This window comes from Sorex araneus, chromosome X (assembly GCF_027595985.1).
Source record: "Sorex araneus isolate mSorAra2 chromosome X, mSorAra2.pri, whole genome shotgun sequence".
In the NCBI taxonomy this organism is placed as follows: Eukaryota; Metazoa; Chordata; class Mammalia; order Eulipotyphla; family Soricidae; genus Sorex; species Sorex araneus.
In genome coordinates, this window is record NC_073313.1 from 34,221,215 (window position 1) to 34,240,726 (window position 19,512).

Below are 19,512 nucleotides of genomic sequence, written 5' to 3' on the forward strand. Positions count from 1 at the left end.
AAGTAAATACCTAAATTGTCCATATCTTTCAAGTTCATTTGTTACAAACGTGTGCAGAAGTCAGATTATTATTTCTCTTAATGCATTACCAATTGTTGTAATTCATATTAATTGAATAAGGTCTACCATATTTAGACTGTGATGTAATATTGTTATATCAATTTTTTAAAATATTCACATTTTTAAATGAAGCTTTGCAGATGTAAAGAGCTTTAGCAGCACATCTAAGGTCAGGGATGTTTGGATTTGTGTTGAGATTGGGGACAACACCCAACAGTGTTCAGGGCCTTTTCCTGGCTCTGAGTTCAGGGATTACTACTAACTGTGCACAGGGGAAGATACAAAGTGCCGGGTACTAAATCAGGGTTGGCCACATGCAAGGCATACTTTCTTTCTGTCTCTAAGGTCAGGAATGTTAAGTAGCAACTGACGCATGTCTGACTTTATAAATTTTTATATGGAAAAACACTTATATTTAGAATTGGCAAACTGGACTCTGTTTTGCCTGATGACTAAATTCAGTGCTCTGTTCACAGTTAGCTTCTGCCAATTAAATGCGCAATAGTACATAGAGTATTTTGTATCATCTTTGGGTTAGTGTCAGTACTTCCTATTAACCTGTATACATATTGTCAATTGTGACATATAAAGCATTGTGACATGTTGAAAATAGAAAACGGCAGCACTTTTGTAACATAGCTTCTGTGTTTTTATTTCCAGGCTGACCTACTTGCAATTTAATAGGCATTTTTCCATGAAGAAAGAAGTAGTAGTCTGTTCCATGTAAGAAAAAAAAACTATTAAAGAGTTTAACTATTTTAACTCTATTCATTTTTGAAATATCAATTCTGCAAAACGTAATATAAAAATTATCATAAATGTTATGCTGTCATTAAATAGTACTTGTATTAATATTATCAAGAATCTAATTTACATTTTCCTGATGTGTATCCTTGATTGTAACCAAAGGTATCAAAAGTAGGAGACAACAGTGATTTTCCCACTGTTTTCAGTTTTTCCCAAATTTTAGTATGATAAGATATAAAACCTTACCACTCAATTAATGTTAAGTGAGATTCCATGATCTGCTCAATTCAGCAAACACAGGTGTATGCCATTCTGGCTCTTGCTCTTTCTATGTCAAGGTACTCATGGCAGAATACATCAATATTGTGATGTTTTGCTGAGACTTTTTGTAGAGAGTACCTGACCTTGATTATTAGCAAGAAACTTATAGACAAAGTATGAGAGACAAAAATGTAGCTTTGAGGTACTGATACTCATGACATAATGGAATGCCACATCAGCATATGAGAAACACATTCTATGATGTAGGAATTGAAAATCATTAAGAAAATGTTTTAAAATGAAAAATATAGCCACTCAAAATTGTATATTTCTCCATAGATATATACTTGTTTTCTTCATGTGACATTATAAATCATGGTGAAATATTAATATTCAATTTAGCATAGTAATGAGTATGTGACTCATTCCTTTTTTAGTTTCTTCCATATACTTAAAGTATTATTAATTTACTGTCTTTGTAATTTTATTTATTTCTATTTTGGGGACTTTAAAGGCCAAAACAAGTGATATTCAGAGGCCATTCCTGGCTCTGTGCTCAGTAGTGAACCCTAACAGTACTCAAGGAACCATGTACAATGTTGGGGAACTAGGGTTAGCAGTCACTGTCACTGTCACTGTCATCCCATTGCTCATCAATTTGCTCAAGCAGGCACCAGTAATGTCTCCAGAGTGACAATTGTTGTTACTGTTTTTAGCATATCAAATATGCCACGGGTAGCTTGCCAGGCTCTGCCTTGTGGGCGAGGTACACTTGGTAGCTTCCCAGGCTCTGCAAGAGGGGCGGAGGAATTGAACCTGGTTGGCCAAGTGCAAGGCAAACGCCCTACCCGCTGTGCTATTGCTCCAGCCGAGGGTTAGCAGTATCCAAGACAAATACTTTAACCTTATGCTATTTTTCTGTATCTGTTTCTGTAATTTCAAATTTACTAAAACAAATTCTATTAGTAGTACTAGAAAGATTTATTATTAAAGCATCTCACAACAGTGAGAATGGCACAAATAAAAGAGTCTGGAAATAGCCATTGTTGGTGGAGTTACAATAAGAAAGTAACCCTTATCCATGGTTGGTTAGAATGTCATTTAATTCAGCACTTATAGAAATCAATATGGAAATATCTTCAAAAATAGTAATAGAACTTACATATAATCCAGTGCTACCACTTTCTGTGCTATCACCTATCACCCAAATATAAAAACATTAGTTCTAAGGTATACATGTATACCTGTGTTCATCACAGCACTTAGTACAATAGCAAGTTATGGAAACAATCAAAGGGCCCAATTAAGGGTGGATAGATCAAGAAATTTTGGTATTAATACAAATAAAATACTATGCAGTTCAAAGAAAGAATAAAATCATGTAATTTGTAGCAACATGGATGGAACTATAGATTATCAGTCAGAAGAAAAGAAATAGATACAGAATACAGAATGGTTTCTTTCATGTGTGGGACTTAAAGATATACAGTAAGATAGCAATAAAGGGCCAAATGCAACATAATGGGGAAAGTTACAATGCAGTTGAGTTGGGAGTCAGGAATTTGATAGAAAAGGGTGTTCAGGTCTTTGGGAAAGGGAAGCAGGTATATTGGTGATGGGTGTGGTGTTGGAACTATATAGGTTGGGAACCATCATTAACAACATTGCAAATTACAGCAGCACTGTAGCACTGTCATCCTGTTGCTCATCAATTTGCTTGAGCAGGCACCAGTAATGTCTCAATAAATTAATTTTTTTACTAGGAAGAGTCATAGAAAGGAAGGAGAATATCCAAGATGAAATAAAGCTAGTACCTGCCAATTAACCTGGTTAAGAAACATTATGTAGATACATATGCCTTGATGTATATATACAAATAATTTATAATAAATACTCTGATAATGAGTTAATCTAATGAGTTTCTCTAAGTTTATTATGTAGTACTGTAGTACTGTCATCTCATTGTTCATCGATTTGCTCAAGCGGGCACCAGTAACGTCTCCATTGTGAGACTTGTTGTTACTCTTTTTGGCATATTGAATATGCCATTAGCAGCTTGTCAGGCTCTGCCGTGCGGGCGAGATAGTCGCAGTAGCTTGCCGAGCTCTCCGAGAGGAACGGAGGAAAAAGAAACACTAACAGAAGCCAGATACCAGTCCAAGATACATTATGAATAACCATCTATTTCTTTATGAATTTCAATACCTTAATTAAAGAAGTAAAGGACAGTAAAACAAAGAACAGTATATTTGGCTTATAAGTACTAACACTCTTGAATATTTAAATCTCACTCTGGTAGGAAATGACATGCTGATGCTCCATTTATATGGATTGCTTTTTAATATTCCGAGCTGTTTAAAATCTTTTTGGATCAACACTCAAAATTACAAGAAGCTAAGACTGCTAACTCATTCATTCACATAGGAGAGGAAGGAGAATATCCAAAATGAAATAAAGCTAGTACCTGCCAAGTAACCTTGTTATTGGCTCCAGATGATTATTTCCCTTCACACTAATGATGTTATGACCTCTTCTAATATGTTTACAAAAAGTCATAAGCTATAGAATTATTGACTTGCCTCAGCTGCCATTGATAAGAATTAACTATATTGTGATGTTTCTATCATGTTTACTGAAGAAAACAACCCAGTTCTTGACACAGTTTATTTCACAGCACAAGAAAGCGCCAATTAATTATCTCAGCCTTCAAAAATACTTTATGACTGCGTTACCAAATTAGAGTATTACATTGCAAGTGTCAAAATAGTCCTAGCATGTAACATTTGGCGAGTGAAGTTTCTTTTTCTAATATTAATAATTTGCTACAAGTCTAGAAATTTGATAGTGAATGAATTATCTCCAGTAGACATACCACTGAACAAAACAAACAGAGTTTACTGTCTTTAACATTGCATGATATTTGGCTGATGTTTGGAAATGATCTCAAAGAATAATGATTTTTTTCAATTCTTATATTTTGTGTTTGAAGGCAAAACTTGGCACATACATGAGACAATGTATAGGAGAAAGTATTAGAAATATGTAAGACAAGGTTGTGTTTTTCAGGATGGATGATTCTTTTATTTTTTTTAAATGAGATACTTTATTTAGACACTGTGGTTTACAAAGTTGTTCATAGTAGAGCTGTTACGGGCTTTCCTTGTTGCAATACCCATCCATCCCACCATCAGTGTGAACTTCCCTACACCACCGTCCCTAATTTTAACAACCAGTCCCAAAGGCTGTCCTCTTACATTTGCACATAATAATTTATTTTATATTGCTTGTTACAACTAAGTGGCTAATAAAATTATTCAAACCACGTTAGTAAAAGAAAATTTGTGAAATATGTTATATCTCACTACCTGGTTGTTAAGTTCTTGTCTGAGGATTTACTAAGCTGTTTGTTTAAAGTTGAGCCTTCTGTGATTTTGTTTTTGATTCTTTAATAATGTGACCCAGAAATAGGTACTAGACATTCATGGAAGACTAGAGAATTACCTCTCTAGTAAAATATTTTTACTTCTCTAATAAAATACTTCTCTAGTAAAAAAAATATTTCACATTCCCCTCCAATGTGACTGTTACCAGGGCCAAGAACTCTTTGGATAATTACCCTTCCTTCCTCCCTAAATATGGTCTATTTTCTAAATGAAAAGTACTTAGTTACCATGGCAACAGCTTAATATAAATAGGTCTATAGAGCACCTACCTTAGCCTAGCGTTTGCTAATAATCATCAAATGAATAACAAAAGCAATATTCAGACAGTCATATTCAAGAAATATAAATATATATAATAAAATATTTTATGAAGACTCAGAAATGCTGAATATGATTCAAAGCAAATCACCATGAAGTATTCAGTTGAGCATAAGTAAATATGAGCCCTGTTATTTCTGTTTGTTATTATTTTAGGTTTCCATACATTAAACAAATGTGACTAAATATTCTTGGAAGACTCATAGGTGATGCATTTCAAATAATTGATGTCAATATAAGTTTACATGGCTAAATCAATAAAAATATTAACCAACAATAAAGCAGAGATTCAAAGTTACATGTAATTTTATCGCCAAACTAAGAAAAGGACTAGGAAGATATTACAGGGGTTAATACACACACACACACACACACACACACACACACATATATATATATGCATATATATATATATATATAGGGGGTCACACCCGGTAATGCACAGGGGTTACTCCTGGCTTTGCACTCAGCAATTACTACTGGCGGTGCTCGGGGACCATATGGGATGCTGGGAATCGAACCTGGGTCTGCCTCATGCAAGGCAAATGCCCTACCGGCTGTACTGCCACTCCAGCCTCAATACACTTATCTTGCACAGAACTGACACCAGTTAAATATCTAGTGCCACATAATTTCATTACAGGAATGACTGTTAGCAGAGTAAGCATAGCAGCTGAGCACCACCAGGTATGATCCAAGCCCTTATATGTAGCATGGCAACAGGCACCAGAGCAGATAAGCCTGCATAGCAGACAAGACCTGTCCCTGCATAGCACCCAGAAGAGAGTGTCTGGGCCTTGAGTCTCACCCCCCCAGCAAGGGCCATTCCTAACTGCAGCATCTAGCCCTAATCGGGATTGGGCCAGAGCAAAGCAGGAAGGGAAGGTGATAGGTCAATAATGCTAAACTTTTTGTAATTGGTCCAACCCCTTAAGCCGAGACCCTCTATAAAATATGCGTGTAGATGGCAATAAAGTGAGCAGCCATCAGCTTTCTCCCGGAGTGGTTTCTCCACGCACCCGTCATCCTTTGTCCCACGTCTGCCCGGACCCCATGTGCAATGTGTCTGGGCAGTTAGGGAAAAACTGTACTCCATCACCATTACCCCTCCCCCCAAAAAATGAGAAAGAAAATAAAAAGAAAACTAAGATTGGGAGACTCTGCTTTTTTCATTGTAAAATCAAAAGACAATGGTTAAAAATATATATCTGTGATGAAAAAAAGGAAAAAGCTATTTCAAGTCAACATATATTTTGATGTGTCAAATATTTGGGGTATTAACTTATGTGATAAATGCAATAGACCTCCAAAATTCCCTTTAATAGAAAGACATTTTTGCCGCAGCTTTCATCTATTATATGCTTCTGAGAAAGCTGCTATAATAAAGATATACATTTTTTGAATTTACACACTTCCCAGGTCAGTCCAAACATAATGAGTGATGGAAACTGTAGCACTATAGCACTGTCATCCCGTTCATTGATTTGCTCGAGCGGGCACCAGTAACATCTCCACTGTGAGAAACCTTGTTACTGTTTTTGGCATATTGAATATGCCATGGGTAGCTTGCCAGGCTCTGCCGTGCGGGCAGGATACTCTCGGTAGCTGGCCAGGATGTCTGAGAGTGATGGAGGAATCGAACCTGGGTTGGCCACGTGCAAGGCAAATGCCCACCTGCTGTGCTGTCGCTCCAGTCGAATGGTGGAAAAAGGATTGTAAAATCCTGGCTTTCAGGCGCAAGGCACATGGATCGTGGCTCTTTGGACCACTTCCCTTACACTTCCCACTCCGTGCTGGCCGACGAAGCCTCTACTTCGACTCAACTTCAACTTTCTCTTCTGCCTTTACACAGGATTTAATCTCCAGGCCAGTCTTTAAGAACTATTTCTTGAATGTTTCATTTATATTGAACATTCTATGTTTGATCAGGTCATTTTTGTACATCCATAGAGATTTTTATTATAATTTTTTGCTTAATAATGCAGACATTAAGCAGTAGCTTTAATATAATATTTTCTAATATATAACCAATATTCCCTTTCTTAGGATAAAACATGTTTTTATACTTTTATAGGCCTATTTAGATTTCACTATTAAAATTTTCTTGATTCTCTTTACTTTCACGAAACTGCACACTTGTAGGATTTACCTATCTCATGTAAATTTTAAAGTAGATTAGCCCATGGGGCTGGAGTGATAGCACAGCGGGTAGGGCGTTTGCCTTGCACGTGGCTGACCCTGGTTCGATTCCCAGCATCCCATATGGTCCCCTGAGCACCACCAGGAGTAATTCCTGAGTGCAGAGCCAGGAGTAACCTCTGTGCACTGCTTGGTGTGACCCAAAAATCAATCAATCAATAAATCAATAAATAAATAAAAATAAAGTTGATTAGCCCAGAATTACTCAGATTAAGTTTTAAATTTATATGCCTCCAAAAATAGAAAGAGATATAGTTTCTGGAAAATATTTGTGGAATTTCAGATTAGTTCTATTAATCAAAATGTATGTAGGAGTCACCACTTCCACAGTAAATAGAAAGAGATCAAGATGTCTCCAATACATGGAATAAAAAAAAATTAAAGAAATAAAAATTGGTCAATGTTGTCAGAACTGAAGATTTTGTCTATCAAACTGAGTTCATGAGAAGGATAGGGAGAGTCATTAGGCCACAGGTGGAGGGAAGTGCACCCTCAGGTGGTGGGTGCAAGGTTGGAATTATATACGCATGAAGAACATACGTAAAGGTATTGTAAATCATGGTACCTCAATAGAAATGGTTAATAAACCATTTTGTAGATGTGATTCTGCATCAGAGTTACCTAATGAAATTAGGGGAAGCGTAATAAGACAGTTTCAGAAACAACTTTATTATGGCCAATGAGTAAAGAGGCACAATAGAACATCTGAGTCTTGAGTTGCATGCATTGCGGAAAAATGCAGACGATGGTCATAAAGGAAAACCACTCTCAGTCACACTGGCATAGAAAGATTATCTATGATATAAAGCTTGAATTGACAGCAAAACCTCCACAACAGGTGACCTTGTAATGTCAGTCACTGCATAGGTAATACTGCTTGTGACACCAGAGTCTCGAGCAGCAGACATATCTGGATTTTGCTGAAATGCTTTGTCTTCATGCAAGTCCTAAGTACTGACAAAGGGGCATTTTTGCTTACTCTGTAACTTTCAAATGTAGGTGCATATGTATATACAAGAAGTTGACAAATAGTGAAGACATAGGTTAAACCATCCTGGGCCTCCTGCCTGATGTCTCATGTCTTGCATCCCTGGGCAGAGTTTGGAGGAGACAATTACTGCTCCTCTTGCTACTTGCAGGCAACTTGCAATGCATACATTGTAATTAAAGTAGCTATCATGCAACTTGCACAATAAGTGTCTTCATAAGCTGGTCCTTGAGAAACTATCATAATATGAGCACTTATGAAAGAAAATGTGGCCTGGACTCCACCATTTCATAGAAAAGTACTGAACAGCAGTTGATGTGGTTAAGAGAATGAAAGCTTCTGATGTCTGCACAGTGATTGCCCATGGAGAATCATTTGCACTGACCTTCCATTTCAGAAGTTAACATAACACTCTACAGTGTCTAACTTTTGGCTTTTGTGTGCAACATGTCAGACCCAACTATTTCTCCCATGGAACACTCAAAAGAACTTAAGACTGGAAGTCATACCTGATGTCAACATGTCAAAGACAATCAGAGATACATGAATTATCCATTCATTTCAATGGTGTAGGTTTCCAGGATAAACTTCCAAAAAAGTTTCATCAAGGAAGGAACACTTTAAACAAAATGAGATTTTACCAACAAAATTTCCCAGGTCATAGCTTCCAGTTTACTAGAAATTCAATTAACACAATATATGAGGCACAAATGGTCTGATTCTACTTAGAGTATGGGATTTGTAGCTGAAGGGTTGGTCTCATAACAGTAGCAGTAACTAACGAAAATTGAAGGGTCACAGAGATATTAAATGGCATAAGGTACTAGCCATGCACACAGCCTACGACAGTTTGATCCTAGATCCATACCTGGTCCTTCAAGCACTGCCATGAGTGATCCCTGAGACAAAAGAAAGAGAGGGAAGTAAAAAACTTCAATGTGGACAATGGTTGTTTGTCCAGCATGAGAATGAATTCAAGGATGAAACACAGAATATATAAACAGAAAAAAATATTTACTAAGGACAGACATCTCAGGTGTAGCCCTTCCCTAGAGAGCACTTAACCCACTAGATTTTGAGGGAGTAGAACAGTGTTTGAGCTAGCTAAAGGGGTGTTGGATCTCACAAGAATATTAGAATCACTGAGAGGTCACATGTACATTGGTATATGTAGCTATGGGCATATAAGATAATATATGTATTTCAACCATAATGAAGGAAATGTGGCAGTAAGGTCAGAGGTTGTTTCACTGAAAATGCACTTACAATCATAATGGTTGGAAACTACTTCCGAGTTCCATTATTATCAGAAAATAATAAGTGCAAGAATTCAAAGGATATAGTTCTGAGCATTCCCATCCTTCCTTAGGGCGTTTCTTCCTTTTTTCGACGGCCTCTTCTACCTCATGGTGGAAACTGATAATAACTTATGAGAAAACCTATAAGGCTATTGTGACAAGAGCATTCAATATCCACCCTGATAAGGCCACTGAGCGATAATCCTCATTCAGCAGCACAGGTACTGTGCAGTAAAAATATCACCCTTATCATCAGTTTTCGAATGGATGAACGTTCCATTCAATTTTCCTATAAGAAATCCAGTTATCAGGACTCCCCATTTAAAAGAACAATAACTAAAAGTTTTTCAAGTCACCACTGTAAATTATCACCAATGTAATCCTTAGACAAATGCTCAAGTGACAAATGTCTCTTCAGTTAATATAGTCAACTTAGATGCATCCCGGCTTGCAAATTTGAAAGGACAAATGTGAATTTGTGGAAGAAAGCCGACAAGATGAAAACAACATGCTGAGTTCTGTTGCCACTAGGAGGCATGTTCTGAGGAAATGCCTTCCTTTTATTGCTAGTTCATTGCCAGGAACAGAAGTCATGCTGGGCATCAGACAGTTTAGTGTTTGAAATTGTAATTTAACATTATTCCTCAATGCTAGTTGATATACATTATGAGGGAAGTTGTATTCATTTGTTCCTGAGAATATGTTAGTATTGACCACAGGCATGTTTTCTTCTAATTTTTTCCTTTTTTTTTTTGGGCGGGGGGGAGTCACACCCAGCGATGCACAGGGGTTTCTTCTGGCTCTGCACTCAGGAATCACCCCTGGTGGTGCTCAGGGGACCATATGGGATGCTGGGAATCAAACCCGGGTCGGCCGCATACAAGGCAAACACCCTACCTGCTGTGCTATAGCTCCAACCCCTAAACCTTTTTTCAAGTTCGCTATTTTTCCTGTAGTTTAGGTAACTGGATTACAATTATGTTAGCATTTAGAATATTGATGTACACAGTTACTGCACCTTCACCCCCACCAAAATGTTTTAAAAGTTTACTTTATCAAATGTAGAGCTGATTGAAGCAGCAACATTTACTATTCCCTAAAAGTAACTATGAAAACTATGGTATTGGTGTTACTAGTTAAATTTTAATATTTACCAAAATGGACCTCTAAGTTCATGGGCAGTGAGACCTTGATCATTTGAATGTTTTAATGATTATGACTCTTAGTTTCTTCTATTTTTATACAGACTTCATCCTTACAGAGGAAATGTATTGGGTTTTAATACATTACCGATGAAGGATAGCTAATTACTAAATGGCATGCTTAAGGAATTCAAAATAATAGTGGAAAGAAAAATGCAAGGAAGAAGTGATACAAATTGTAAAAATTCTGAGTGCTTAAACTGAGCTTTAAAAAAACAGGAGAGGCATGGCCCATCAAGGGCTTAGTAGTACAAAATTCAAGCATTATATAGCCAGCTATACTTCTCTTTAGCATTTTTATGTTCTGCTACTTAAAAATCTGTCACTTTCTGAAAGATGTGAGGGCTGGACTGCACCTGTCTTGCTCAGGGATTACTCCTATCTCTGCTCAGGGATCAATTCTGGTGGTGCATGAAGGATTATATGTGGTGCTAGAAATTGAACCACAGTCAGCCCCCAAACTGCCACTTAAAAAAATATCAAAAACAGGTGTCATTTTTTCAGTATGTTTAGAGATGTTCAGTCTTCTGTTTAAAGTTTAGGGTGATCTCATTTTTGTCCTTGTATGTGATATCATTTTCACTGTAATTATTCATTATTTCAAAGTTTTGGGTTATGACTACACCTGTAAAGAATCAATACAAATACTGTGTTTTATTTTATAACATTGCTAAATAAACTCTCAATTATCATTTAGGCCAGACATCCTAGAGTGATATTTACATCTACTGTCTTAGATGTAAATATCACATCCTAGAGTGATATTTACATCTATGGTCTTAGGCAACTAATTATCTTAAGTAACTAATTCAGGGTAATTTGATAAGGGAGTATCAAATAACTCAGGGTGACTGAGTTTGTGTGATGGTTGAAATGATGTGTATGTCCAAACCTAAGGGTTTTGCCTCTTTCCAACACTGCTTCTTTGGCCACAGGAAATAAATATATCTCTACAATTTAACTATTTATATGTTAATAAAGTCACTATACACATTGACATTGTATAAGAATATTTTTGCAAAGTATATGAAGTCTCTACTAAGACAAAGTCCATGGCAGATGTCTACTATTCCTCCATTATCCTCTGGACCATCGCTATTGATTACAGTTCCTTGCCATACGTGTCAGGAGCAATACTGATTTTTGTCCACTTCAGTTGTATTTTCCTAGGCATCTCAAGTTATGTCTCATCACTCTATTGACCAAATTGATTCTTTTATTTTCTTTTTAATATTTTTATTGAATCTCTCTGAGACCCTTAGAAAGCTGTTCATGATTGGATTTCAGTCATTCAGTATTCCAACACCCATCCCTCCACCAGTGTCCCCAGGTCCCCTTCCATCATTCCCCACCTCCTCCCCACTCCCCAGCCTGCCTCTAGGCAAGGGATTTTCTTCTGTCTATATATCTGTCTCTATCTCTGTCTCTGTCTCTAGCTCTCTCTCTCTCTCCTTTTGGGCATTGTGGTTTGCAATATTGATACTGAAAGGTCATCAAGAATATCCCTTTACCTACTTTTAACACTCAGATCTTGTCCAGCATCATCATTCCCAGCTATTACTGTCATAATGTTTCTTCTCTATCTTACCTACCCTTCACTCCACGCACACTTGTGGTTGATTCCAACCATTGACCAGTCCCCCTAGCCCCTGTTTTCCCTGGCAATGTGTATTAGTCTTCTAATATATATGTATACATATACATATATATATAATATACCACAAATAAATGCAGTAATTCTATACCTGTTCCTCTCCTTCTGACTTATTTCACCCAGCATGATACTGTCCATGTCCATCAACTTATAGGCAAACTTCATGACTTCATTTTTCCTAACAGCTGCATAGTATTCCGTTGTGTAGATGTACCATAGTTTTTTATCCATTCATCTGTTCTTGGGCACTCCTACGTTCATTACAACAGTATTCACAATAGCCAAAATCTGGAAACAACTTGAATGAACTCTTTCTAGGTGTCTGATTCACATCCCTAGCCTCCACAAATATTTTGTTTCTAGGGGAAGCAGAGGTGGAGACATGAGCAAAGCCATAAAACTCCAATGACAGGCATTTCCCCCAAAGTTAACTATTCTCTGACAGTCTATAAGTAATGCAAACAAAAGCTTCCTTTAATTTTAAAAGGTGTATTTTTAAATCCCTTATTCATTTTTTTTAGTTACCCAGGTCTAGTTTCAGATTGTACAGAAAAAAAAACATGAAGTTTAGAATACTTCATAAATGTATGCTGATAAGAATGATAATAATACAAATGCCTACTGTTGGCTTCCTGCCAAGGGACCTGTCAATCAAACTTTATATTTCCTGTTTCTTCAATTTATCCTATTAATACTTTGACGTCAGGGGCATTGGTGAAAAACTAGCACTTGTGGCAATATTTTATTTTGATTGATACATAATCTGTTTCAAGTCTAAAATGCACTTTTACACAATTGAGTTCTTTATCCCTAGAGTTGATTTAAATTTCTGTGCATGAATTACATATTTTCATGAAGTGATATTTTTTATCTTACAATACTTTAAAGACTTGGGGTGAGAGTGAGAGATTGCTAAAAGGTCTTCCCTGAATGCATTGTATACACGAAGTCCCCTTTTGTAAGCCCATTGCCTCCCAGCACTGTCCAGAGTGGCCCCAGTAGCTCCTTGTACTGATAGGCCCCAGTATTAAAAATTATCCAGCCTTGTTGGACACATATCACTGTGAGTGAATCCTGGGTCCCTTAACTGCTAACTGCTTAGCTCCTTTCAAAAACAAAAATGAAAGAACAGAACTTTGAAGCACATAAGATAATAAAGATGTCTTCTCAACAAAGTATGATGGAAAAATGACATCAACATATAAAATAATAAAATTGGAGTATTACTATTCTCCACAGAAATATTCACTCAAAATGGATCAAAACCTTACATCTAAAATCTAAAACTCTAAAACTCTTAGCAGATCACATGGGGGGGAAGCCTCACAGCAATTAATTTGGCAATGATTTATTGGAAATGACATAAAAATGCACCAAGTAACAAAAAATACAGATTGTAGCGCATCAAATATGAAAACATTAAGAATCCAAAGATATATCAACATAGTAAAAGGCAACCCATAAAATTAAAAAATTGTGAATATTATATTAGAAGTGGTATATTTCCAGACTATACAAAAACTCCAATGACTCAGCAATAATACTAAAACAACAGACTCAAGCAGATAAACACAACTTGAAAATGTCTAATGAACTTGAACAGACGTTTCTCCAGAGATGTGCAAATAATCAACAAGTACATGGAAATATACTCAGCATTATGAATAATTAAGAAAGTGGGGGCCAGAATGATGGTACAGAGTTTAAAGCATTTGCTTTGCACTTGGTTGACTACTGTTCAATTCCCAGGAATATATATGGACCCTGCAACTCACTAGGAGTGATCCATGAGTACAGAGCCAGGAGCAAATCCTGAATACCACCAGGTGTGGCCTAAAACCACGACCTCCAATTGCAATGAAACTGAGAACGAATATCACAGCCACAATGAGTTATTACTTTAAATAATTTATTATAGTTATTATGTTATAATAAAATTGATGGAAAATGACAATTATTGAAAGGATATGAAAAATTGCAACCCAGTCCATGCTATAAAATGGTGCAGATACTATAGAAAACAGGATGGAGATTCCAAAAACTCAGAAAATCAAAATAACATATGATTCAGCAATTTCATTTCTAGGTACAGATCCTCAGTAACTGAAAAAAGAAAACATTTGCATACATTTGTAGCATTAGTCACAACAGCCAAAAGTAGAAGCGACCTAAGTGTTCTCTGATGGAAGAAAAGAAAAATAAAAAGTATAGACACATAAATGCTATGCAATCTTAAATGGAGAGATATTTTGACACTTTCTATTAAATGTGGAGTCTTGAAGACTACATAAGCAATGAAATAAGTCACAAAAATAAAATTATTGCATGAGTCCTTATTTGTGATACCTAAAGCATGAACATGCAGAGACAGAAGGCATAATGATGAAAACCTAGGCCTAGTAGGAGGTGGACAGGGTAGTAAAGCAAAGTTATAAAAAAAGAATTATAAATTTTAATTTGGTATGATTCAAAAGATGGATAACGATGCAAATATATCTAATGTCTAATATATCTAATTTCACTGAAGACTAAAACTGGCTAAAATGGAAATAATTCTGTCATGTATACATATACTTTAATAAAATTATGCAAATTATATAATATATACTTTATAATAATAAAGATATGCATAAAATTGATACTACATATTAAAATTGATGTTTCAAAGTTCTTGACCCACAGAAAGTGAAGTGAAAGGCTGTAGTATAGAACAACTTTAACAATGACTTTAAGAATGCCATGTTAGCAATAAATCAAATGACATTAAAATAATTAAAATACAATTGGTATTTTGTTTAATATGTACATATAATAATAAATAACAAAAAACATATTTTTTTTTGTTTTTGCTTTTTGGGTCACACCCAGGATGCTCAGCAGTTACTCCTGGCTTTGCACTCAGGAATTACTCCTGGCCGTGCTTGGGGGACTGTATGGGATGTCGGGGATTGAACCCGGGTCTGCCGCGTGTAAGGCAAGCACCCTACCCGCTGTGCTATTGCTCCGGCCCTAAACATAATTTTTTGAGCAGTCAAAAGTGTTCCACTGTGGAGTTTTTCTTCATTCAGTAGTGCTCAAGTCTTACACTTGGCTTTGCTCATAGGCAACTGCGGATGGTGTGATGTCATTGGTTGACCAGGGTTGGACACATAAGGTAAGCACCTTGACATCCGTACTGTCTCTCAGGAACACATATTTTTAGTGGAAAAGATATTTGTGATGGGGCTCTATCTCATTTTCTTGCTAATACACACACATATGGAAAACTGAAAACTTTCCTGGGATCAGAAAATTTATTTAATTATTAATGGAACACTTCATGAATTTGTGTCATACTTGTATAGGGGCTATGGTTATCATCTCTGCATTATTTAAATTTTAGTTATATGTGCTGCTGGAGGGAGAACTAGGGATCAGAAAATTTAACATATCATAGTAGAAGTAGAAAATCAGCATAAAATGTGAGAAAATAGTGAGACATGTGAATGTACAGGAAAGCAAAATAGAGAAAAATATGAAGGAAGAGAAAAAGAAGAGGAGAAATAGGAATGGCAACAAGAGGTTATTGTAATATGAATCTTCACTTTAGACCTTGAGTCTTTTGATTCTTCACTGAGGGCAAAATTATTCTAGTTCTTTTTGCTTCATCAATATAAAATTGCAGTGGTACTCACAAATCAATTTTGATGACACCAATGTTTTGAGACACATTAATTTAATCAGATCACCATAATTAAATTTTCCAAGTCATTAAATTACCTTTTAGAAAGTATATTACCCTTATTTCAATTATTAATCCAATTTAATGAACATTTCAAGCTCTCTTTGCTATATCTATCCTTAAGCTATCATATGAGCTTCTTTACATCCTACCATTTCAAAAAAATTCCAAGAAGCAATTGATTCAGGACAGAAATAAAGTAAATAAATAAGTGCAGTTCAGTGCTATCAAATCCGTCCATAAAGATTGATCCTATTAATGGAAAAGTGCTTAGAAAATACTTAAAATGAGAATATGTGAATACGTAATGCTAAATATTAAGGATATAAATGTTATTTCTGGTGTCATGCATTCAAATGCCAATGAAGCTGATAATTCATAGTTCTTAATCTCTCATGAAAAAAAGACTAAGGGAAGAAAAGGCATAAATAGCAAAGACCAGTGCCATTCATGACTCCAACTAGATTTAATGAAAGGAATTACAGATTTCAAAAGATAATAAAGTATTAAAAGAAACATTAAAAGGCGACAGAATATTCAAAACAAGTTTGACTTATAAGTATTTACAAACTCATTTTTTTGCAGGAAACAATTCAAAATAAAATATAAGGACTAATTGAAATTTTTTCTATTTTAACTGGCCTCATTTCTAAATTTTACCCAAGCTGGTATATTCTCATTCTGTGCTATGATACCAATGCCAACCTAAAAAATCCCAAGCATTTGTATATATCCTTAATCAACTTTCCACCCAATAGACTTCTCCATTTGTCTTGATCTGAGGGATATTAAGAATTCTAGAAATGTTATCTTGGGTACATAAGTAGAAGCCATGAGATGATCCATAGATTATGTATTTCTATTTGAATAAGAGATGAAAATACTTTTTGTTCATTTTAGTCACTCTATTTGGTGCTATCTTTGATGAAGTAATGTAACTAATCCTAATGAATACTACATTATTTCACAGAGCCACAATTTCTCTATCTCCTACTTGGACAAAAGAGAAGTTAGAAAAGAAAATCATTTCCAGAAAAGCAAATAAAATATCAATTTTAAACATAAGCAGAATTTCTAAATATCTCATCAATGTAAGGAATGGAAATTAAAATCCTACTGAAATATTTTCAGCTGATTGGCAAATATCCCAAAATACTATGACACATCATGTTCAAGATCACAAGGGAAACCGGCACTTTCATGTATTATTGATTAGAGTAGAAAAGGATAAAAGGCAAAAACACATATTTTTGACCTAACAAATTCATTTCTATGAATTTCTTTATATATGCATATATAATAGTGACCTAAGTAGAAAATTGGCTATTGTTTATATTAGCCAACAATCAGAAGTGACCAAAATAATCATTGGTAAGTCTCGTTAAGTAAATTACAGTATAACTGGATACTGAAATAATATACCACCATAAGAAATATTTTTTAATTGGCCAGAGAGATAGTATAGGGGTTAAGGCACTTGCCTTGCATGCAGCCAACCCTGGTTCGATCCTTGGCACCGCGTAAGGTTCCCCAAACACCACCAGGTGCTACACCTAGGAACAGATCCAGAAGTAAAATTACTTATTTCTAAGATACAGTTCACGTGAGAACAGGTTCTAAGGTAGTTCATATAATATGGTATATAATGTATGCAAAATTTGAAAATATTAATTTATATTTATTATGAATATAGTATTTTTTGACCACATCTGGCAATGTTCAGGACTTACTCCTGTCTGTGTGCTCCAAGATCAATCCTGATAGCGCTCAGGATATCAGAGGCAGTGCCAGCAATTGAACACAGTAAACTGTGCATGGCAAGTGCCCTACCTGTTGTACTATCTCTCTAGCCCTAGATATTTCTATATTCATTTATTTTTCCAACAATTCTTTTATTCGAGGTAATGGTTTATAACACTGCTTATGCTTTAAGATATAGCATCATTCTTCATCAAAAGTGTGTTCCCAGCTGCCTTCTCCCCCAGCTCATAAGGCAGGCTTCCAAGAAGGGATCACAAGTTAATGATAGTTGGAGGGATCACCCAGGATGTGAGATGTGTGCTGAAAGTAGATAAAAGACCAAACATGATGGCCTATCATTACCTGTATGGAAAACCATAATACCCACAAGTTGAGAGACAGTAAGAGGGAAGTTGTCTGCCATAGAGGAAGAAGGAGTGGTGAGGGGATACTGGGGACATTAGTGGTGGAAAATGTACACTGATAGAGGGATGGGTTTTCGATCAGTGTAGGACTGAATCTCAAACATGAAAGTTTTGTAAGTGTAACTCATGGTGAATCAATAAAAAAAAATTAAGTGTGTTCCCACACTATATCCACCACCTCAAACCAATTTGCCTTCACCTCATTCATCAGTTTCCTCTCCACCTTTTCAGCCTGATCTCTCCTCATCTCTGGTAAACTCAGCTTCAGTCAGTATCCAAATGTTTACTTTGATTTTCCTGTCTGTGCCTTTGACTGATTTCTGTGCCACACATGAAATAACCGTGTCTTTCTGTTTGTCCTTCTCTTTCTCTTCTAACTTGTTTAAATGATCATAACCAGCCCCTTTCCCTCCACATTACAAATCACAAGAATTCATCTTTTAATAGAGCTGAGTAGTATTTCATTTTGCATAGACCTTGACTTTTCTACTCGTCTACGCAGGTGTTTTTGGACAAGGGTTGTTTTCACAGTTTGGCTGCTGTATTTAGCATGCCCTCAACTTACATTTTTGGATTTGTGTGTTCATATGCCCTGAATTGAGTGGAATTCCTGGAACAAATAGAAAAATCTATTTGGAAACCTTCATATTGTTTTCCATAGGGATAGACGAGTTTGCATTCCCACCAATAATAATATACGGGGATTTTTTATTTCTCCATATACCCCTAACATTTGTTGTTTGAGGGTTTTAATATTGGCTATTATTCACCTGATATGTGGTATTTTAATTTTGTTTTTATTTGAATTAGCCTTAAAAATTCGTTTTTTTCGCATTTGATAGGTATCTTCATAGAAATAAATTTTCTGTTCATTTTTGACAAGTTATTTGCTCCCTAATGAGTAATACTTTTATAAAAGTATTAATTTTTTAAAGGCATTACTTTTTTAAAAGTATTAGTTCTTCGTATATCTTGACTACTAATAAGCTTTTAACCATTGCACTATCTTTCTGGCCCCAGGATACTTTTTTTTTTGTGAATTGTTTCCCTATTCATAAGCCTTTTGTTCTGGTTTCTGGGGGCATTTTTTCTGCCCTTGTTTCCTTTGCTTTGGAGTTCAGATAAACATAATTAAAGCCAGTATTATATTACCTAAACCTATTTCTCCCTATTTTATAGTTCATGACTTATATTCAAGACATTATTTTTTGTTTTTAGTTTAGGGGCTGGAGCAATAGCACAGTGGCTAGGGCATTTGCCTTGCACGCGGCCGACCCAGGTTCAATTCCCAGCATCCCATATGGTCCCCTGAGCACCACCAAGGGTAATTTCTGAGTGTAGAGCCAGAAACAATCCCTGTGCATCGCCAGGTATGACCCAAAAAGCAAAAAACAAAATTTAGTTTATTCACCATGTTTTACAAAAATATGAATGCAGGGTTTCATGCATACACATT

General features: G+C 35.8%; 1 protein-coding gene and 1 non-coding gene across 2 annotated transcripts in view; both read right to left on the bottom strand.

Moving 5' to 3' along the window:
* Positions 1 to 19,512, bottom strand: part of DMD (dystrophin) — a 2,715,231-nt gene that overhangs the window by 2,472,489 nt on the left and 223,230 nt on the right. Inside the window, exon 2 of the mRNA XM_055122927.1 lies at positions 17,373 to 17,444. Coding sequence (XP_054978902.1) covers positions 17,373 to 17,379 — 7 coding nt within the window. The 5' untranslated portion in view covers positions 17,380 to 17,444. The remainder of the gene's footprint in view (positions 1 to 17,372; positions 17,445 to 19,512) is intronic.
* Positions 15,472 to 15,577, bottom strand: LOC129400550 (U6 spliceosomal RNA). Its single transcript, XR_008627772.1, has one exon. It is a non-coding gene; the product is annotated as a U6 spliceosomal RNA (small nuclear RNA).